Source organism: Micrasema longulum, unplaced genomic scaffold (assembly GCF_059751315.1).
Source record: "Micrasema longulum isolate JH-2025_06_02 unplaced genomic scaffold, ASM5975131v1 h1tg000861l, whole genome shotgun sequence".
NCBI classification, from domain to species: Eukaryota; Metazoa; Arthropoda; class Insecta; order Trichoptera; family Brachycentridae; genus Micrasema; species Micrasema longulum.
Window position 1 is genome coordinate 133,828 of NW_028278053.1, and position 23,954 is coordinate 157,781.

General features: G+C 33.5%; 1 protein-coding gene across 2 annotated transcripts in view; it reads left to right on the forward strand.

Annotated features, from left to right (window-relative positions):
- Positions 1-2,721: 2,721 nt before the first annotated feature.
- Positions 2,722-23,954, forward strand: part of LOC148278559 (acetyl-coenzyme A transporter 1) — a 32,366-nt gene continuing 11,133 nt past the window's right edge. Inside the window, exons 1-8 of one of the 2 annotated variants that reach the window (XM_088231211.1) lie at positions 2,722-3,027; positions 7,474-7,754; positions 9,553-9,707; positions 11,003-11,214; positions 11,967-12,086; positions 12,779-12,958; positions 15,614-15,853; positions 16,175-16,362. In XM_088231211.1, the coding sequence (XP_088087337.1) occupies positions 2,815-3,027; positions 7,474-7,754; positions 9,553-9,707; positions 11,003-11,214; positions 11,967-12,086; positions 12,779-12,958; positions 15,614-15,853; positions 16,175-16,339 (1,566 nt within the window). In that variant the 5' untranslated portion in view covers positions 2,722-2,814 and the 3' untranslated portion in view covers positions 16,340-16,362. Of the gene's footprint in view, positions 3,028-7,473; positions 7,755-9,552; positions 9,708-11,002; positions 11,215-11,966; positions 12,087-12,778; positions 12,959-15,613; positions 15,854-16,174; positions 17,964-23,954 lie in introns of those variants that run through there. The other variant, XM_088231210.1, reaches the window with a different exon arrangement.

The window sequence follows — 23,954 nt, forward strand, 5'->3', positions numbered from 1 at the left end:
GTTTATGGCACATTTCACATTCATGGCGTTCGGATTTTACAAATGTTGTGTGCAAAATGCTGTTCAATTATAAATTTATTATTTACTAATAATAACAACTATTTTAAATCGGATCAAATACTTTCATGTTTAACTATTATGATTTACTAGAGTACTTTCATATCTTCAGTTTAGAATTCAGAAGGATTTTGGCTGGTTTGATATTCTTGCACAAATTAATATCTAACTGCATAGATGCCCATAATATCCTTCCTCAAATAATCCTTAATGTACCTTGCCGAAACTTGCGTACTAATCCTGTCTTTGCTGTGGGAAATTATAAAACTAACATCAGATTCTTTTCCCCTCTGCCAAGGATCCTCAGAACAGTAAACGAAATTTCATTAAACGGTACTGTCGACTGTCAATGTCACAAATTATACTCTGTCGATGTGTTCCTACGGCAAGGGCAGGCATTTAAGAAGCAAGCGGTGTTCACTCCTGACTCGCGATGAGACACTTACCATGTCCGCCTAGATTATGACATGTTTATACCTTTTTAAAAAATTATACCTCTTGTTGATTAAAATAGATTTTAAGACTTTTTCGATTAAGTATTTCTCACTTATGCCAATCTGTTAGAGCTTACTTGGGCCGTTTGATTGGCTTTGAAAAAAAAAAAAAAACATTACATGACGATTCAGTCAAGGATCTTTAGGTCACTGTAGATAAGCTAATCAGGTGACTGTTCGTCGGAAGTTTATGTCAGAACTACGGAACGCGAACCTGACAAGGGGCACGGTAACTGGCAGTCGATAAAGATCGATGGCTCTGATCGATGGAGGCTCTTTGTAAACACTATATGCTCCAACTAGGGAGCGGACATATAATGATAATGATGATAACTAAATTGGATGCCCAATTTCAAAAATTACCTAAGTCCATTTTTGTAGTTCTGAGATATTTCAAGTTCAAGTTTATTTTGTTCCTGAAATGTTAAATGACAGAATTTTGGAAAATCGAAAACAGGTATTGTTATGTTTTTTTTCTTTGTTTTAAGATAAAATATTACAAAATTGTTATATGTTAGTTACAAAATTATTGCTGGTAAAAAAGTAGACTTAAGCCTAAGGTAAGGACTTAACAAGATTTAAAAGGACTAAAGGATTTTTCCTCAGGGAATAAATTTTTAAATCAAGAAATTTTTAGGACAAAGGGATTTTTTGAAATTGAAGTAATATTTTTTAGGTAATTTTTCAAATAAAAAAAATCTATATGGGTATTTATTATTGAAAAATTAGGTAAATGAATAGTTAACAAATTGCTCTACACTGAAAATTGAACAAATTGGACTTAGGCATTTTTTTTAAATTTCTCATTCAATTGTATCCGTATTGTAAAAATAGTAGTTGTAGGAATTGATAACAGTCATACTATACTATGCATAAATTTATTGAGGAAGACTTCAAGCCATATAAGTCATTTACAAATAAAAAAATACGAGTTTTTTTTTAAAAACCTCTTTTAATAACACTAGACATATTTAAAAAAAGTTAAATATCAAGTACTGTCGAAATAACACAAGTTTATTTATATATCTACTTGTGGTAATTTTAAACAAAATATATTTTATATAAAACAAAAATCAACCAACACTGACATCTAATATGTGTTGTGTTAACTCTTCTGGGCCTAAAGGAAACACTAAGGCCATTTAGGGTCTCCCAGGTAGCGTATTTTTTCAATAACTTTACTTTTTTGTAAATATCAAAATATTTTTCTGCCAAATTCTTTCAATAATAATTAACGTAGTTATTGTTTTTGCTTTCCCTCCATGCAAACAAAAAACATTATAATTCAGAGCTTTAATTTTTTTAAATCTTTGGTGTGTCGGTCAGTTTGCGAATTTGCTTTTTGCAATTTGGGCGCAAATTTTTAGCCACGACCACAACAAACTAAATTTTTTGCTTTGCATTTTACATTAATTCCTTCTCCTAGCTCCCCGCTAACGAGTGACGCAATACTAGATCAATGTTCTTTAACGCGTAACTGTGAGAGCAGCACTAGTAATAGTTCTACATTATCTCTGAGAGCAGCGTGATGCCATGCAACATCCCCTCGCAACAGTATTTGATGAAGAAAGTATGAATTTGATAGAAAACTAAAAAAAATATGAAACGGTTTTATAAACATTACCATTACAATCATAATGACATTCCCAATTTTTTTTCAAGCATTTAAGCTGGAGTGTTCCTGGTACCCCCCTCAAGAACTCGTGTATTTTTTCACCTTCAGGCAGATGTAAAAATTGATGTGCCGTAGTTTTATACAAATAATCTGTTACAGATTATGAATCAATTCGTGCTTAAAAGGTTCGTTTTATATTTCGAAACGCAGTCTTAAGTTTTGACAGCTTATGGTAAAGGTGGCGTTCATGCTAACTGCTGACCATTGCTGCCGATTTATCGCCGTTCACTTCAATTCGCTTCGTGTCGCGGGAGAAGTCTAGAAATGATTAAAATTAAATTAATTAAATAAAAAACTGCCGGTGTATTGTTAGAACCGAAGTTTTATCATTAAATTAGGATGGAAACATTCAATGACCACGATTAATTTTCGATTTTGAAAAACCTATGTTTTTGTTTTACTGTAATCGGTTTTCCAGCCTGTCAGATTTGAAATTCTGTCACTGACGGAAAGAATTTAAACCAATGTTTATATGACGTGTACTTTCAGGGTCTCACAGTTTCTCGTTTTTTCGAGTTAACGGTAGTGAGCCGAGTGAGTTCTCGTGATTATTTCAGTTACGGTGCTGTCATTGTCAAAATTGGCAATATGGGGACGTCTCGCAGAAGGAGGTCAGATGGGGCAGTGAAAAACCTGGAAAATGGGGACGGAAGAGATATCGAAGAGCCGAGTGATATAAGGGAAGACAGACTTAATATAGCCCTCCTTTTATTTTTGTATACACTACAAGGAATACCTTTAGGATTAGCAGCCGCAATACCAATGCTTTTACAAAACAGAGGGATCAGTTATAAAGAACAAGTAAATTATTATCTATATTATTTTGCCCCATCAACAGCTGTTCCACATTGTTTTCCTTACTTAGTTATGTATCTCTGTGCACTTGCGTTTAAGTTAACCTTTCCCTTACTGTCCTAAAAACACCCGCGCGTTATGGTGCTGTGTAGTCACTACAGATTAAACAAATAAGAGATTTAAAAAGGGAAAAATGCACCATTGGGTGCTGTTAAGGGTTTGAAATGGTTGTCTCTATGGTTCAATAACCATTGCTAAAAATCGTTGGGTTTCTGTCACAAGCTGGTAACTACAAATCGTCAAAAAAATATGTCTTTTCTAAATGGCATTAAATAATGTTTGTTGAAAAATCAAATAAAATTTTTCCTGTTTTATAAATATAAAAAATAATATTTTATAATATTCAACTTTTGGTTTTATTTGAATTGTTGATTTGGGATGAGCTTTTAACTTTTAAAGTGCAATAGCTCACAACTAGTAAAATGTTACTTTCCAATTTATTTATTTATTTATTATACCGCACAAGTGCCTTTTAAAATATAAAATATACCAACATAATGAGTTAGTTAGATATACAAAAAATTTAAAAACAATATTAAAACATGAGAAAAAGAAAAAGAAAAAATAACAAGAAATATATATATATAGACATGCATGTATGTCAGCGTACAAAAGATATAAAATGAATAAACACCATATCATTAGCATAAGTAGTTTTTGCAAATAAATCATTACTATAGAACATCATAAAATATTTATAAAGAGATGATTTGAATTCACAGAGACTCGAGTTAAAAATGTCGATATGAGTGGTACATTTGTTTACTAGTCTGTGTATACGCGGTATTGGTGAGTGACGAAGATAGTTGGTTTGAGAAGAGTGACAATAATATAGACTATTTTGTCTAGTTCTACGTATTGGTATATTAATATTTATTAAATCCAGGAGTTTGCAACAATCGAATTTAGAATGAATGATTTTATATAAAAATATTAGGTCAGTTATTTTCCTGCGATCCTCCAGAGTAGGTAAATTCAAAAAGTTTAACAAAGACATGTAGTTGATTTGTTCTACAGGAATATGCAATTTGAAATGATTGAATCTTAAAATTTTTCGTTGGACTCTTTCAACATTATTTATGTGAATTTTGTAAAAAGGGGACCATATAGTAGAGTTGTACTCTAATTGGCTTCTAACCAAGGATATATATACGAGAGTTTCATAAGAGTCCCAGAAACCCGACAAATAATTCATCAATATGGTCATGGTCACCCTACTATAATGTTCATGTTTATAATATAGAGAACATTCAACATAAATTTCTACGATATATAAACTACAAACTAAACATTCCAATACAAAATGTGAATAATGACTATTTATTAATACTGCTTAACCTAACAACACTTTCTGAAATACGAACTATTAATGATCTCATTGTACTGTATAAAATTGTAAACTCTCTTTTTGACGCACCAAAAATACTTGAATTGATTAATTTTAGAGTACCTGCTGTCAACGCTAGGAGTACTTTATTGTTTCATTGCTCCAGTACTTCTTCCAACCAACAAAACAATTCATTGATACCGAGACTGCATAGGTTAGGTAACACTTATGGAACGGCTGCAGACATTCTGTCCAACTCTTTACCATCCTATTAGTCAAAAATATCAAGTTTATTTGTAGCTGCTCGTCAAACTATTATTGACAATTCAATTTCATAAATTAAAAAAAAAATACTTGTTTATTTTTATTACCTTATACTTGTTTTTTATTTTTTACTATTATATCAAATTGCATTGTAGTATTGGCAAATACGCATTTCATAGATACATATTTTTATTTCTTATTTTTTCGTGATAATATATGCTTGCTTGTTTATTAATTTAACTTAAAAATGTCTTTCTTGCTTACCGTAACACTTTATTTATTGTTTGCTTTACATAATTTATTTCATAAGCTTATATCTTCGGATTTTTTGTTTATATGCTTACTGTTTTTTCTTGCATACCTTTGTTATTATTGTTTTTTTTTTTACTTTGTAAAACTTTTTATCATATCCTTTTTAACTAATTTCACAATTTTTTTCTGTATATTCTGTTTATTATTTAGTATGTTAGCATGTATTTCATTTTTATTTTTTGTAAATGCCTTTTGGGCGTTAATGAACAAAATAAATAAATAAAATATTAATGAAAAAAATTGAACACATCAAAGCATAAAATTTTTTAAACAAACAAATTACAGGGCAGAAATTAATGCTGCGTAGGGCATTGCCCTCATCCCCGATTATTCTGAATAATCGAGGTCTTCTGTGCTTGTGTGATTTCAACCATTGACAAAAATAATCAACTTTTCTTCCATAGAATCTATTGACTTCCATTCTATCGAGGCAAGTTCTGCTTTTATGAAGTTCGAAGGAATTCTGAATATATTAATTGCTGAAAGCATTTGCCACCCGATCTACTCAATTATAGTCAGTATGGCCATGAAAGATTTTTATTAGTTAACAGCATTGCTGCACTGTGCAAGTTTAAATCTGGATTAGAGGTTTTGTCGGGACAGAGAGCTCAATAACGGTGACAGTTCTGATATATCGATGATGATGAAACCATATCAAATGGCGAATCGATGCAAAATACGGACTTGATTAGATTTATGTTATTTATCGATTAATGGATTTATGTTAATGGAATTTCGTTGTAATTATACTTAGTTTGTAGGGTCCATAGTCCACAATAGATGACACACACGTGTTAAATCAGTTCACCTAAAGTAGACTAATGACCGACGATGCAATGTCATAATTTTCTATCGATTCCAATACATACGTATAATGCAACTCTTACAGTATTGCACATCAAACCGAGAGCATTGTTCTGCAGTACATTCACATTGTTCCTACCATGAAGAAATGAACTACAAAAGAACGTGGTCTATAAAGAGACCACAGGACGCAGTCATAGTCAGTCAGCCCAACGAGTCCAATTCAATCAGTCACACAGTTCCAGCATGTAGTCCAAGTGCAGTTTCTTCAACCCATCATCGCCACTACGCTCGTGCTACACAATCAAGTGCTGTATCTTATTGGCCATGTAATAAATATGCATTAAACAGCAACCTCGTGTCATCTCTGTCAATCTCTAACTGGGGTAGGAGCTCCAACCAACCCTCAACAATTTGATCTTACAAGGTTGACAACATGACAATAAAACAATAAATATTTTTATAAAATAAAATCTTCCTTTACTGCGCACCGCCAGCACATGTACCCAATAACTTTGTCCCTTTCTGTTGATCACAATATTAATGTATTTTATATGTTTATGATTCATATCATTAATAGGGAAATATCACATACTACGAATACCATTTAAAATACATGAAATGGATATAGAATAATTAATTGTATTTTCAAAATCAATATGGATATCGTAAAGAAATATTTTTATGCATAAATGTAAAAAAGAAATTCAATAAAAATACGTTTGTGTTTGGTCTTGGTTGTCGTGATAATGTTCTAAACAAAACTCAATGGCGAGGAACAGATAAATATAAATCGTGACGTATTAGGGGCATGGCCGAAGGAATGACCGTTTTTGCAGGAAATCAAAATTACAAATATCTTTTATGCTACTAATAATTAGCAAAAAAAATTTTTTACTGGACAGTATTTCGTAGACCTTTATTACTTTGAAAATGTAAAAAAAACGTGATATTTCCATATTGTAGTGCTTTCACACTTATTGATGTCTTTTTTGACTTGTTGTTTTTAAATGTACCTTTAATTTTGAGTAAACGATCTTAACACTGTAATACCAGTCTGAAGATGCCCATTAGAGAGTGAAAGCACTAATTGATCAAATAAATAATTTGAAGTGTACCAAGTATTGTAGGCCTCGTGGTGTAATGGTCATGTATTGGCCTACCATGCAAGAGGTCTCGGGTTTGATTCCCGACATGGCTGATATGAAATATTTATTTAATATGATGTTTTCACTTCAGAATATTTCATAGTCCCTGGACTGGTACCTGAAGCGTAAGACTGATCATCTTACCTTCATGTAACAAAAATGATCAAGATACGCTGTGATTGGTGTACCAATGCAGTGCACTATGCACTATTGAAAGGGAATGATGATGATGATGTACCTACCGACTTTTTCTTGTATACCCACGAACAGGCCATGCCTTTGTGGGATTTTTTGTTTACTATTTTTCTATTAATATGTATTTCTTTGATATGTAATTATGCTTTATTTTTTATATATACTCTGTTTTATTATTCTGTTTATTGTAAAAAACAAAAAAAAAAAATAATTTAAAATACTTTTATTTTATATATAACTTGTATTCAAATGTAAGTTATTTTATAATTTCATTGACAAACAACAAAAAAATATTTTGCTAAGTATTTACATCTACTTTATTTCGAAAATATCTTTTTGCAGGCTGAATTTAGTTTTGTCAATTGGCCCTTTAGTTTGAAGTTAGTATGGGCCCCAATTGTGGATGCCTTGTACTTCAGCAAAGTTGGGCGACGGAAGACTTGGCTAGTCCCAGCGCAGTATCTCCTCGGCATCGGGATGCTGCTACTGTCCTTCAGGGTGGACTCCTGGTTAGGCGATGAGCCCAACATGGTCCCCTTGACTGCCGCATTCTTTGCCCTCAATTTCCTCGCCGCCACGCAGGACATCGCGGTAGATGGATGGGCTTTAACCATGTTGAAAAGGTGAGATGATTTAATCATAAAAGCAGCGCTATGAAGGTCAAGATCGTTTTGATTTCACACAACATTTTTAATTAGGAATGTATTCAAATAAAATTATCTTTTTATAATATAAAAATAAATTAATTTATTCACTACTACGTAAAGCTTTGTAAAAATTCCTGCTGGAAGTTCATTGTAATTTTCCATAGAAATAAAAGACTAATAATTCTAAAATTTACATGTAATCTAATACCTAATTAAAACTAAAAAAAAAACATCTTTATTGACAACATGAATAATATTGTAAGGAAACTAACTTCATTCCATTTCAAATCAGTTCTAGAAACTATTCACATAATGCTTATATAAACATCAAACTACATAATAATAATTGTCTTCAGAGTGCTCATTGTAATTGCCCAATATTGGATAGGACAGATAATGTTAAATACTTAAGAGTTATTATTGATATAAATTTAAAGTGGAAACAGCAGATTGAAAATATTACAAATAAACTTAAAAGACTAACGTATATATTCAAAACAATTCGAAATATAATTGATTTAAAGGAACTTTTAAAGATTTATTATGCATTGTGCCAATTAATTTTGCTGTACGGTATAATCGGATGGGGTGGTGCGAGTGACACAGTTTTAAATAGTGTATTTGTTGCACAAAAATCCATAGTTAAAATAATACTCAGAGTCCCGATACAGACATCTACTGAAGAAATATTCCACAAATCACAACTTATGACACCGAAGCAATTATACTCTAAAACAATACTCACTTACAGATTCAAAAACTACTCCTACTCAAATGAAAGACATAACCCCTACAATACATCACATACAAATAATATAATCACTAGATCCTCAACACAAAGACAACTTAAACAAATACAAACTAATATAACTTTCGGTATATATAACTAAAGGTATTTTGAGTATTATTCAATTAAAATCTACTATCCATACTACTATTTCCACTATCTATTAAAACAATTAGTAACGAGAACATATTCAAAAAGGCTATAAAATAGTGGATAGTGGAGCTAGGTACAAGTAAAATGGATTGTCTCATTCGCCCAAACCAATATTGAATCAACTGCTCCACAAGTGTATAGCTTATGTTATGTTTTCATTCTTTCATTGTGCGTTTTGTAATATAAATAATATAGATGTACATAAATTAATTATAAACATAAATAAGTAGTATTTAAAACTGTCTGAACATTTTTTTTAATTATCTCTGTTTATTTCGTTAGTCTTCTTTGTTTATTCTCAATGTAAAAATATTTAAAAAAAAATATTGTTAAGTGTCCTCGGCATGAGTAACCCCAGTGAGGTCACATTAATTTTATTATGAATTATAGTGGAAAAAATATGAATAAATAAATGTACTTTTACCACGCAATTACCAAATTTAAGATCTTGGTATTATTTTTTAAGTGAATTTGACGTTTAAGTCCCATATTACTAGTGTTGTATATAAATCTAGTAAGATGCTTGGATTTGTACTTCAAAACTCTAGATATTTCACTAGTCCGCAGCATACTAGAATACTGTTCCATCATTTGGGACCGTTCTGAATCGAACGACATCCTTGAAATAGAGAAGTTTCAAAAGTGATTTTTGCCAATGTGTTAACTGTGATCTTTTGATTGGCTCTGCATATGTAAAATTCAGTTCATATTTTGTGTAAGCTCTGTTATAAGCGGTGAGATGTCCCTTAAAATTGATAAAATAAAAAATGATGAAAATGAAATGTAAAAATTTTTCTGCCTCATTCTGATTCTTAATGCAATTTTTTTTTCTAGATGTAACGTTGGCCATGCGTCAACATGTAATAGTGTTGGTCAAACAGCCGGATACTTCTTAGGCTACGTTGTGTTCATGGCTCTGGAGTCTGCCAACTTCTGCAATTCGTATTTACGTTCTGAACCCGAGCCCCTGGGAATAGTCACGCTTTCAGGTATAACTTTATTTATTTTGTCTCCATGACTGTTCAGCGTGTACATCGCATTTGTCGATCTGCGAAAAAGTATTAGATGCAGTTGACAGAAACATTATATAATGTTTTACTGAGTATCAAGTGAACGGCCCCCTATTCTGGTTATTATGCCACTGTATATTTGTGTACGAGGTGTGTTCAGAAAATAATGGGATATTTTTAATTTCGCTGGTTTGGAGAGTCCGACTGTCAATTATTTTTTTATTATGTTGATATACATGCCCCTGAAGTTTGCAAAAATTTCCAGCTGTATTCATTGTTTACTTTGTCTGTGGCAGCCGCTAAGGTTAGACAAATTTTTTGAGCTCGGAGATTTTTGTTTGTTTTAAAAAAATGGATCAAAGAATTTGTATCAAATTTTGTGTAAAAAATTAAATAAAGTGTAACAAAGTGAGTGAAATGTTAACAAAGGCCTATAGTGAGTCTGCTATGAGTAAAACAAGAGTTTACAAGTGGTATAAGCGTTTCCAAGATGGCCGTGAAGACATTGAAGATGACGAATGGCCCAGACGCCCCAGCACATCAACAACCGATGAAAACGTGGAAAAAGTAAATTAAATCGCCGATCACAATCAGAGGAATTGCTGATGATGTAGCATATCGATTGGCTCATGTCATGAAATTTTTTCGAATGTTTTGGGTATGAAACGCGTAGCAGCAAAATTTCTTCCAAGATGTTGAATTTTGAACAAAAACAGCGGCAAATGGAATTTGCTCACTAAATGAAGTCAACGGCGATGCAGAATTACTGGAACGTGTTATAGTAGGTGACGAAACTTGGGTTTACGGATATGACATCGAAACTAAGGCTCAATCGTCCCAGTGGAGGCATTCTGGATCGCCAAGACGAAAATCGCCGAGTACTCCGAACACGTCTAACCTTAGCGGCTGCCACAGACAAAGTAAACAATGACTGCAGTTAAAATTTTTAGCATACTTCAGCGGCATGTATACCAACATAATTTGACAATCGGACTCTCCAAACCCGCGAAACCTAAAAATTCCCATTATTTTCTGAACAAACCTCGTATTCACTAAATCATTCACATCGTGGTTTGACATTTCTAAAGGAGTCGAACAGGGATGTGGGAAGTCACCTTATCTGTTCAATCTTTGTTTATTTAAAAAATATTTCTTTAAAATCTTATTTATTTTTTAAAAGTTTATTGAAATCTAAAGTCATATGTAAAAATAATACAGTTATAATATAATAGATAATTGATACTAGACTCAAAATTCATAAATAAAAATTTCAGGTTTTCTTCATATGTGGGGCTGGGTATTTGTGGTGTCAACAACTCTGGTCATGATGATGAAACGGGAAGCAGACGACAGTCACATACGCGGGGAGAGCGAGTACGCCTCCCACCTCGGCTGGGAGAAGGTACTAGCCGCCTACAAACAGCTGTACCAGATCACCAAACTTCCGGCCGTTAGGACACTGGCGATAGTTCTACTAACAGCTAAGGTTCATTTTCTTTTATTTAAAAAAAATATATTATTATGTTTTAACAGGCCAATGATTTCCATATTATATCCGTTGAGATGTCCGTCTTCATTTTAGTCGCTGTCCTCGTAATTAAGGATCGTGACCCCTTGTGGCCTCCCTGACAATTATTCTTAGTGCTCCAACCGACCAGGTGCTTGCCGCTGTTCTGACCCGATCGGTCCACCGTGTAGGGGATCTTTCTCTTCCTCTTTTTCCCCCTATGCCGCCGATCATAACCAGTGCTTCAGGCTATCTTCCTTGCGTAAACTGTTCAAACAACTGGAGAATACGTCTTAGGCAAAAATTAGCCAGAGTCAAGCCGTCAAGGTTTAACTGCCGAAAGATGGACCCATTGGTACATCTAGCCTAGTTTTTCCATGAGCTTCGAAGCATGCATCTCCAGTACCACATTTCAAAAGCTATGATTCTTCGTCTTTTCGCTGCTTTGATGGTTCATGTTTCTGCAGGATATAGGAAAATGGAGTGGACCCTCAGAGTAATCATTCCTTAAGCTCTATTGCATAGAAGAAAAGCGTTTCAAATTTTTGGTTTGGTTTTAGTTTGGTTAACAACAAACGAGTAATGGACGGTTTTGGTTTGCGCTCGCAATTCTCATTGCATTCCTGCAATTGTAGCTAGGTTCGTGGTCAATAATCACAGAATGGTTTTTATCTGTATGGGCGACTATTAGGTTATTGAAATCCTAAAAAGTTAATAATTTTATTTTACAGATGGCTTTTAGTGCCAGCGATGCTGTTTCTGGACTAAAATTAGTAGAAGCCGGAGTGCCCCGGGAACAATTGGCTTTGATGGTTGTGCCATTGGTTCCCTTACAAATAATGTTACCTCTTGTAAGTATATTTTTATTTATTTTATTTTATTTGGGAAATCAACAGTTCTACATACATATTTATAGTAAACAAACAGATATAGTGTATAAACTCAGAACTAATAACAGATTTCCACAAAGTATACAAAGTTAGTAAAGAAAATATATTACATATTAAATAAATACACATAAGTTTATACGGATAAAAATGTTATTTTCATGTACTTGTAAATAATTTTCAATAATCAAAGCATTTTTAAATATTTTTTTAAGAACAGTAAGTTATTGTAAATTGGGCTGGATTAGGACAAGAATGCTTGAATAGAGGATAATGAGGGGAAGGGAGATGTACATATTTATTATTATAATGTCTACTAAGTTACATAATTCCCACCTGCTGACAAGCCTAAAAAAAAGAGGCTTAGCGGGTTATTCCTTTAAAACAAAAGCATTTTTAGTGTAAATTTTAAATCTGACAGAGTGATGTTTGTTTGATATATTATTGTTATTTAATTTATTTATAATAGTATACCATCAACTTGATGGATAGTGTTTATATTGGTGAAATAAATTATATGGTGGCATAAAGTATACAATAAAGGCCAGTTTTATCTTTCATAAGACTCACTCAGAAAACATATTTCCCCGAATGCGGAGATTTGCGGCTCTTAAATAATTTTTTTTCGCATTTTACATGAAGTTTGTTTGTTGTAGATTCTCAGCAAGCACACCACAGGTCCCGAGCCCCTAAACTCCTGGCTGAAGGCGTACCCCCTGAGGGTGCTGTTTGGGCTTGTTGCCGCTGCCGTGGTGGCCATAACTCCTTTCCTCCTCTCCACCACTCCCATGCCTATTTACCTGCTGATTCTCCTGGCTCTTTACAGTTTCCACCAGGTAACTTGTAGCATCCCCGACTGTCTCATTTTATGAACTCTATATGCTCCAACAATTATTTTTATGAAATACTTATATTTAAATATTTTATATTTTATCAACATATATGGCAGAATTGCCTTTTACAAAACTTATAATACGAACATTTTTGATTTAATTATTTTAAAAAATAATCCATTTCTTTTTACACTAAAAAATTATAAAATACTTTCGTAGAAGTCTAAAACATTTATAAAATAAATGTCAAAATCATATTAAATAATAAAATATTTTAAAGGATTTATAAAACAAGAAAATCATAAACTTACTGTTTCATATAATAATTATACAAAATGTTTAATTACCATTTCTTTGAAAATGTTCAAATGGTTTTTTCTACAGAAATAATACCCTACATTAAATATATCCAAATAACTACAGTAAAACCTAGTTTTTACATTGTTTTTACATCGTTTCTACATCGTTTTTACCTCGTTTTTCAACGTAAAACCGGGATTATGAAAAACGTAAATAATGTCAATTGGTTGAAATTTTTTCGAAACTCATTCAATCTGTCAAAAGACACAGAGCCGCGCGCCGCCGCGTTTGTCCAAAATGGTGAATAAATAATAAAATTAGTAAATTGTCATAAACTAAATTTAAAGTAGGTTCAGTGTAATTGACCATATTGTTTAAGTGTCTATTTTGACATTTTACTAAATTGTGACATGCGGTTGACGCATGAAGAATAAAGTCTTTACATCAATAAATTACAATGCAGAAAGTTTAAAAATTTGGTAAAAGAATTATTATTTGAAGTTATAAACATAATTTGGAAAGAAGATTGTTTAAACAGTTATAAAAGTGTGAAACAGTTTTGCTGCGATGTAAATGACAGTTGAATTTTTGTGGTGCCTCACTTAAAAAAGTGATAACTTATAAATAAAATTTCCCAATATTTAGGGATAAAATCATTGTATGCATTTTATGCAAATTCAAATTTTTATTTTTGTGTTTTTAAGGTTAAGTACCTACATACAATTATTTAAACAAGTTTTTTTTTAATTAAAAAAAAAACGCATTGTGGTATTGATTGAAGAATACATTAAAAAAAAAATGTAATCATAGGTAAATATGAATAATCCCCAATTATGTCCGTTTTTACAATTTTTCTGCAGTTTTTTATTTTCTCACCACAGCGTTTTCCTCAGTTTAACACTTTTTTTTGCTGCTCCCTTGAAAAACGTAAAACAGGGGTTTTACTGTGTTACCGAGTTCCTGGAGTCTATTTAATACAGCATTACAAGTATACACTGCTCGTGAATTGTTGCTACAGAACGGTGGCGCCTGTCTAGTAATTCTTCCAGGCACCCTGAAATTGATGAGGGATAACAGTTCTGGGCAATCCCATGTAGAATTTACAAGTTTGAATTAATTTGATAGTTCTACAATTTTTCTTTTATCGTTAAGTTTCAACAAATTTAATGTTTTTAATAAAAAAATATAACTTAAAAGTTTATGACTACATCATATTGTACTTGACAAAAAAAAACTTCCATACATAAGTGTAAGGACTAATTTTACAGAACATTCTTTCCAATGTGTAGATGTGTCTATTTGTATTTTTCTGATATGTATTTTCAGATAGATTTATCTAGAAAACATAGTAATTTTTATTAACACATTAATTAACAACAGTTCAATTACGTTTTCGTAAATGAATCAAATATTTAAAACGTTGTCGCCATGCCTGAAACGGCTTCCATATGTGCAGAGACTGAAAACTCAGTCTCACAATGCTGCAGGAACGGCGAGAAAGGGGTGATTTGATATAGACATAAAATACTCATCAGTCACTATAGCTGCCCAGCCCAAATTTGGATCCCATGTTCAAACTAAAACAAGATGCTCGACTTTGAGCCCACAGTCTCTGGCCTGAGAAAACAAGATTCAACCTAAACTCACAGAAATATTTCCTGAACAATAGAGACTGTTGATGATTGGAATAAGCTGCCACAAGAACTGGTTTTAACGTGTAGTCTCAATAACTTCAAAAATGGGCTAGATTTGTTTTGGAAAAGCTTAAGTATGCCAACAACTAACTTTGGTTTAACAGCCCCGCCACACTATGCTCCTTGCGCTGCTCATCACTATGCTCCTTGCGCTGCCGCCCTCTCGCCCGATGTCGCCCTCTCTGCCCACACACTGCTCTACTCGCGCAATTAATCACGACGCTCCACACTTGTCATTTGTCTTTGCTATACAATGGACAATGAAACTGTGGCAGTGTGCGCGCTGTGCATTTTTAGTATAGCTAATTATATCAATGTCATTCAAAGAAATATACATCGTCGTCATCGTCTTCTCCAACGGAGATGGTGGATGACATCTATTCATCGCAATAGAACGACAGAATGATTTAAAAAAATGACGCGTGTGTCTTGTGTGAACGTTCGATGTGTATTGCGACCGCATTTCGCCGGTCCTTTGACTCGCGATCAAAAGCCGACAAAATAGGGAGCGGTGGGCACGATGAGGAGCATGACGTGCGGCATGACGAGCAATGTTGCCACACTACGTCTCTGCCTCCTTTTCTGTGGCAGGCTCATAATAGATTTAAGCCTATCAGCTTTAAGCTTAAAATTAAAACACTAATACGAACATTATGTTTTCCAGATATGTCTGTTCAGCATGTTTGTGGCGGTGATGGCCTTCTTCGCACGTGTGTCGGACCCCCGCGTGGGCGGCACGTACATGACGCTGCTCAACACGCTGTCCAACTTCGGCTCCAACTGGCCCAACACCCTGGCGCTGTGGGCTGTGGACCCTCTCTCCTCCCGCTCCTGCCAGGGGCTGCCGTCCAACGCCACCCTGGACCTCTTCGCCAACACATGTGCCACACACCACGATAAAATGGTGAGACCCGAGACTAACCTGGCCACTATAAAAATAAATGATAAGGATGGTAAACATAAACCAATACAACCCATTTAAAAAAATATATTTGTATCTATTGATCAAATAAAACAAAGATTTAAAAAAAATGTATGACGGCTGATCAAAAAATATGAAATTGAGGAATGTAAAAACTAGGTTTTACCGTATGTAAGAAATGCATTAAAAAATTATGTCTTAGTTCTCATTGGTACTTTGAATAACTTGTTTAATGCCTTTGTGTACTTTAGTCATTCGTTATGTCAAGATTTTGATTATTGATTGAGTTATGTTTGATTTTAGATGTGCACCGATGGTGGCGGCTCCTGTCTTACCCGAGTGGACGGTTTCTATGTGGAGACAGTTATTTGCTTCCTCATCGGTCTCTGTTGGTACCGTTTTGGTCGATCGGCCGTCAGCAGGCTGCAGAGGTTACCCTTGTCTCGGTGGCACCTTGCCAAGTACTAGGAACCAAATGACGAGTGCGCGATGTGTGTAGAACATGCAGGGGACAATAACTTAATTAGAAATGAAAACTGATATTACACATGAGAAATATTTTTAGTTTGTCCAACAAATAAAAGTACTGGATTTTACCCCCTGGCGCGAATGGGCAACCTGTTTTTAGTCTAGGCCAGATTGCCAATTTTCCTCTGAGTTATCAAAGATACATAGGTTCAAGTAGTCAGCGAACACTGTTTTAACTCTTAAAATACTGTGGTAAATAATCCCTTTGCGCGCGGTGCTGTAATATTGTGTTCTTCTTCACGTGTCATGTCGGGTCCTCCCGACCTCGATGTTCTCCAACTATCCAAATTAATTGGGACCGGACCCCATTTGGACGATTGTTTTTTTTTCGAAAAAAGGGTTTATTTTAATTGATTACTGTATGTTAAAAAGGAACTGCGATGTTGAAAATTAAAATGAATGATTGAATGTGAAAAATGAGCCTTTAATGAATAAAATAAAAAGACAACACTTACATGTTAAGCGTGGTTACAAGTGCTGTACATTAGTACAGCATGTACGTACCGTACTGTAAATGATAGTCATTGCTTGCTGAACATCTCGGTCAAAGTAAGCTGTTTGACTGTCATCTGTTTTCGGCAGCCAATCGTTATTTTGCAAATCGCGGTATGTCTGCGTCTTAATTTATTTTTCTGAAATTCCGAAAGCGACTCGGATAGTCGGAGTTCGGATAATTGGAATTCTACCGTGCTGTTTTTCATTTTTTCTAATATTACTTTAGTTTTTTCCGCGAATAAAAGTTTTCTGTGTCCCTGTGGCCCTTACTCAAAAGCTGTATCTTGTTATTATTGTATGATGAGGTATCCTTTGATGAAAATTTTATATTTTTTTGTGAAAAATCACCTCGAGGTTGCTGATAATATTAAAAATATAAAAAAAATCACACGCACACATTTGATGTTTTAGGTTTTTGAATGAATTTTGGTATTATCAAAACTCTACATGTCTGCAGGCTGGATCTAAAAGTCATATAGGTTTGAGGTTGCCCATATGTGCCCTAGGGAGTTTATCAAAATTGATGTACATATTACATATATAAAAAATACTTGAATTGATGAATTGAAAACCTGCTCTGCAGTGTGATTCTGAACGCTCTCTAGGGGGTTGACAAAGCATTGCTTGCACTTAATTTACGCTACTGGTGGTTTTTTCTACTTCATAAATATTTTATTCAAATCATAATTAATTCACTATGGGTTTTGTAACTCTACGACTCAATTGTTTTACAATATTCATATCAGGTGAGAGCACTAAAATTCAAATGTGATTTTTCTCAAGCCCGGGTGTTCATGATGTAATGCACCACTGTAATTGAGCCTTCTTGCCAGTTGTGGTGTAAAAAAACAAATAAAATTACATTCGGCCGTAACAGTAATCGCTGGGTTAAAACGTAAGAAAACTAATAGCTATAAGGTGTCAAGAAGATCATTTTAAACTTTAAAATAAACCCCCAGAGGGCTCTTACAATATACAGTTAAAAGTACATAAAGCATTATAGAAAATAACATAAAATCAAATCATAACTATTGCACTAAACATGTTATTAATTCTAAAAAAAGAAAAAGGAAATAAAGTGAAAATGAGTAGAGAAACACATTAAAAAGAGGAGAATTGAGGAGATGGCCATTCTATTCAATATATGTATAATGAGTTAGAAACTAACTTAAATATATCTTCTCTTCAAGACCGTCGAAATAAATCCGACCTTCTAGTCCTATTTAAAATTCTCAACTCACTCTTCGATGCGCCTGAACAACTTAGCTCAATAAAATTAAATATCTCAACTAGAAACCTCAGACAAAACTTACTCTTTCATACCGATAACCATAGAACTAACTATGGTTTTCATTCCCCTATGCCCAGAATTCTTAGGTCTGCCAACAAACATACCAGTTTTGATTTCTTTGATAACAAGTTATCCTCTTTCAAACGATCACTGAATCAAATTCAATTATAAACACCTCTCTCCCGCTCCCACTCCCACCAAGTCTACTATATACAATGTGTCTTTCTACTTTCCTTTATAATAATTTTCTATGTATAAATGTGTCCTGAATGCCCATTGGGCGTATATTTAAACAAATAAATAAATAGAAAGCTGATTTGATTGCAGCAGAAGTGGCGTGGAGCAAATCCAACAGCTCAGCATAATTATTAGCTGTTCTGTGAATGCTCACTAGGGGAGGGGAGAATGGTGGGTGAAGTTTGTGCTATTGTACTCACACTGGAACATGTGTTGGTGTCTGGTGGTCCTTGTGGGTACATGAAGGTTTATTTTAATCAAATTGATTTAATTCTACTGAAATATTTTTAAAACTTCCTTTACATATCTTTATAAAGACGGCATGTTTTGTCAACATACATTGAATTTTTGTGTATCTGCCTCATCTCAGAACGAGAACTCATGTTCGCTTCTTCAGTGAGCTCTGTATGCGAAGTAAACATGAGTAACTCAAGATTATTTTTGGAGTTCTGAACCGGCTCGCTGATCAGCTCACATTATTTCACGCGACTGTCGCGAGTCACGAGCTCAGGCGCGAGTGAGCCAAACGATACAGGTCGCATTGTTCAGCTCACCTCTAACGCGCTGAGTCAGCTGACCTGAAATTTAATTTTTTGCAACGTACGATTCAAACAAAACTCACGATGCATCGCTGTGAGCTGTCTGAAAGCTGCTGTGAAATTTGAGCTGAACTGTCTTTTAACCGGTTCAAAATTGAGTTACCTACGCCTAATGCGAAGACAGAGTGATGTGGAATTCTTTCTACTCTGCCTACCCTCACTGGAAAGTGTGATAGTTTGTTGTTGTTGATCGATAATAATCATATTACTTTTTTATTTTTACAAATTCACCTGAGAATTGAGTCGTAGAGTTGCCAATTTAATTGGTCGGTGGAAAGAGCCTAAGTATCATCTTTTAGCATTATTGTTTTGACTTCATTACCATACTGTCTTTTTTTTGTTGTTGTTTTTGTTTTTAGATTTTATAAGATACCTTTCTAGTTTAAAAGTACTGTTTGATTCAGTTGACAATGTTTGGTTTTATAAATAAATATTAAATTCTTTATTGTTTGCACACATTTTGACAAATGAAAATCCCTATGATTGTCTCTCTAAATCAAATGATTTTTGTATGTATTTTTTTTATATGAATATGATGGCTGAAACCAATATGCGTACTATTCTACAAAGAGGTATATATTTCGAAAAATGTTAACACATTCCATTTTCTAATACTTATATTTTATTTATATTCTTATGTAATTAATACATAGATCGAATTGGACCCATTCTTCACTGATGTACAATAAACAGATTTGGTATTTCTTTAGTAGTTACACCTTAGATATAACAAATATTGCGTTGCCTTCATCAATTTTTATATCAGGTTGTGGTCCCGTGGCTAGTGTTGCGGACTCGCGGATGAGAGGTCCGAGGTTCGAACCCCACTCTACCCCAACTTGATTTCCATTTTCTAATAGTGAGTTATTTACAACTCAGTGAAAATGGTCACCAAAATAAAAATATTTGGGTATATTATAAGAACGCTAATATTTATTTAAAGAAAGGTAAAGCAAATCACATACGATGCACATGCAAATATTGTTTTTAATATGTTAAATTTTTTACTAATGAATTCAAAATATCTGCACAAAATTGATCATAATTTTTATTAAATTCACTTACAGAATGGATTTACAAAATTCAATTTTTTAAAAAATACATTTTTGTGGTAGTGTTGTGGACTTTAGCGAGAAGTTTTAAGTTCAATCCCCACCACAGCGAAACTTTTTCTAGCACTTTTACATATGACTAGTTTCTTAACTTGTCAGATATCCTCAGATTTAAGAAAAGTCTTGTAAAAATGCAAATATTGTTTTTTATAAGATTTGCCATGAGAAATCACCACAAAGTGTACAAACTTAAATTTTGCTTATTTTTAAATGACAATCAATTGACGAGATGGGTTGTGGTTTCGTGGAAGTGTCGCGGACTCCGGTCCGTGGTTCGAACCCTGCTTTACCACGACTTAGTTCATTGTAAGAATTCAAACATTTATTTTTATTTCATAAAAAATAAATTGTGTAACTGAATTTTTAACAGATTTTGTTAAATTTATAATTTAACTCCTATAATTATTTGAATTTGTTAAGAATAGTACAAACATTTGCATACTTTATTTATGTACACATATTATAGCTATATTTAATTAAATATTGTTTTTTGTGGTTGTGTGTTTAAATTTAAGTCAAATTGAGCCGCCCATTTTTAAAGTTCTGAGATATACATTCACAAAAAATGTGTATACAAATCTAATAAAAAATGTATGTATCCAACAAAATATTTCTAAAATATGAAAAAAATAATTAATAGGGTATTTTCACAAATCGGGAATAACGTTAAAAATATTTCTCATATTTACAGCAGATTTTTACAATTCTAATGATATAACTATCAATGTATTCAAAACAAGTTTTCTTTTATAATTTTCGGGTTTGAAAATGAAAACATACAAAACGGCTCGCAGTTGGTGTCACACCATTTTGACATCACATGTTATGCCCGCCGACTCGCTTGTAATAAACATTGCGTACAAGTATGGCGCGAAAATGTCATGCCCAACGTTTGTCTCATAGAGCGTGAAACGTCTCGTTTTTCGGGTAATTTAAAAGGTGCCTATTTTAAACCTTCGTAGAAAATTTAACCGACGTCTCACACAAAAAATATCAGTACAGTTACCATCGTATTTATTTGTTTATTTAAAAATAATCAGAAAACACTAAAAAAAATATCATGGACAAGATGGCTTTTGTAACTGTTTTATGGACATGATTAAAGACTTTCGAAATGTATTAAAGGGACAAAATATTTATGTTAATCGTTTGTTTATTTTCAAAAGTAGTTTTTAAGGAGAGACTTATAATGCCTCTTATTTTTTTTCTCCTTTTAATTGTCAAAAAATCAAATGCAATTATATAGGTTAAAAAACCACACTATTAACAATTAATTTGTCACTTTTCAATATAATCTCCATCCATTTCCGCAGTTTTGGTCCATCAAGGGCATGTATTCCACTGCGGTAAAAATTACTTCCTAAACCATTGACGCACGGACGTTTTCTTGGACTCCTCATCTTCAAAGTGAATCCCACAATGAGCTTCTTTTAGTGGCTCTTTGAGGATAAGGCAAGTCTACTCATCGAATTTTCATAACCCCTTCACTGGTCTTGCATTGTCTTGTGAAAGAAAAACATCCCCCATAGCTTTTGTTGGCTGAACTCACGGAAGATGTGCTTTGAGCTTTTTAAGGGTTGTGGCATATTGGACAGAATTCATACCATAATCACACCCTCTGTATCCCAGAACACTGTCGCCATAACTTTCCCTGTCTTATTTGTGCTCCAGTTTCATTACAGCGACAAACCCATCGGCTAACAGAGCTGACATCCATTGTTTTTCAGTCTTTTCACTTTCTGCATTTAACAATTCAATCACAGAACACTGTCTAATACGAACATCGATTTCGGCCATTTTGCAAGTGACTGCAGTGCTGCCATCTGTTGACGCAGAAAGTTACTACTGCAGTAGATTGTAGAAGAAAATTACTTAAGAGACCTTAGATACCCCCTTAGGCCCGGAAGCGTTTATAAGCCATAAAATGGCATACTTCAATTTTGATAAAAACTGGGCTAAATGAATTTTGAAAATGGACGGCTTAATTATTTTTAATATAACTATCATTTAATATAATCAAAACATTCTCCCAGAAATAGTTTTTATTGTATTTTTTAACCAGTATCCTGGTTTTGTTGTGACTGACATCGTAGGCCTGGTGGGAGACTGAACAAATCATTATGTTACACTATACTAGTGAAAACAGGGGTTGTCAATCAAGCTTTATCTTAATAAACGAGTTATAGAGAAACAAATTATATTTAAAGCGATAACTTTGTGAACAATATTTTCAGTTTGTCCAAATTTTTGTTGACAAGGAATGGATTCAACTCCCCGTGGAGCTGTTAATATTAACGTATCACAACAGAGATGAACATTTTAGAAAAGGTAATATTGAATCGGGCGGGTTGTGGTCCCGTGGCTAGTGTCTCGGACTCGCGGTCCAAAGGTCCTTGGTTCGAATCCCACCTTACCCCAACTTGATTCCCATTTTCTAATAGTGAGTTATTTACAACTCGTTGAAAATGGCCCTCAAAATTAAATATTTGGGTAAATCATAAAAACGCAAATATTAAAAAAAAAAAAAGAATTCTAGGCATCTACAGGGCTTATGACCTGTAATTGGCTGGTTTGAGTGGCTACTTTACATACTGTGTAAAATTCACTATATTTATTTAATTCTTTTATCTGTTGATGCTTGTGAAGTTGTGTTGATAAATCCATCCGGTCCATGAAGAAGTATAAAAATTTAAAAAAATAAAAAATTCAGGCATTGCCTAGTGTGTGGGTGAAATAATTCAATGAGATGAATCTCACCCGCATAAATATAGGTTTCAGCTCTTTAACTTTAGATCATTTCCTCAATTCCAGTTTTAAATCCAAAATAACCCACCAGATCGTGACCCGACAAGTATCCGCACAGCAGCTGACGATGCCATGACAGAATAACTACTATGGAGATAAAACAAGGGGGAGTGTAGTACCAAAACTGTTTTAATTTAATATCTGTTGAAAATCACGAGGAAAAAACCTACATACATTAAAAAACTTATTAACAGCAAGTGAGACTTAAGTGTGCACTTTTATATATTATATTCTTCATCTATTATTAAACTATATACTTACCTTTTATAAATTTTAAAGTCATGTAACCTGCAGATAAGTCTCGGCTTTGCGCGAACAAAAATACAATTATGTATGCATTGTTAAAATAAATAAATATTTAAAAAATATATATATATAAAAAATACGGGAGAATGGTGATTGTTAAACAGTGTGTAAAGTGGCCACTTAAACCAGCCAACAATGACAGGTCATAAGCCCTGTAGATGCCTAGACTTCTATATTACCTTCTCCAAAATGTTCTTCATCTCTGTTGTAATATGTAAATTACTTTGTGGTTATTCATTAGACATAATATAAGAAAAATATCACCTTGCTCTTAACCGCTTATAATGTATTTTCTTACTAATGGGTTTCTGAGCTACTACAGAATGTAATATAGTAAAGTTTCCCTTATCAAAGCAAAATAAGTTTCCCTTATCAAAGCACAAAGCAACTGAGGTAATCACTTCTTTTGCAGTCTTTATGTCAAGTGTTATTTTGTATTTGTTAAGTAAAGTAAAAAGCAATTTTTTTCGGTAAATTAGACAGTATTATAATATAAACAGTATTTCCTATAGTCCGCTCCCGTCTTATTTACCAATAACAAGTGCAAATTACTTCGGGCATGTAAGTCTCAAACTATTTGAGAAAACTAAAAAACCGCACAGCAATGATTGCTGCAAAAATTCATTTGAATATAGTTCATGTTTTAATACCCTATTGGCCTGATTATGACTTTATTTTGTTACAGTTTGAGGAAGTTTGTTTAGGGAGAT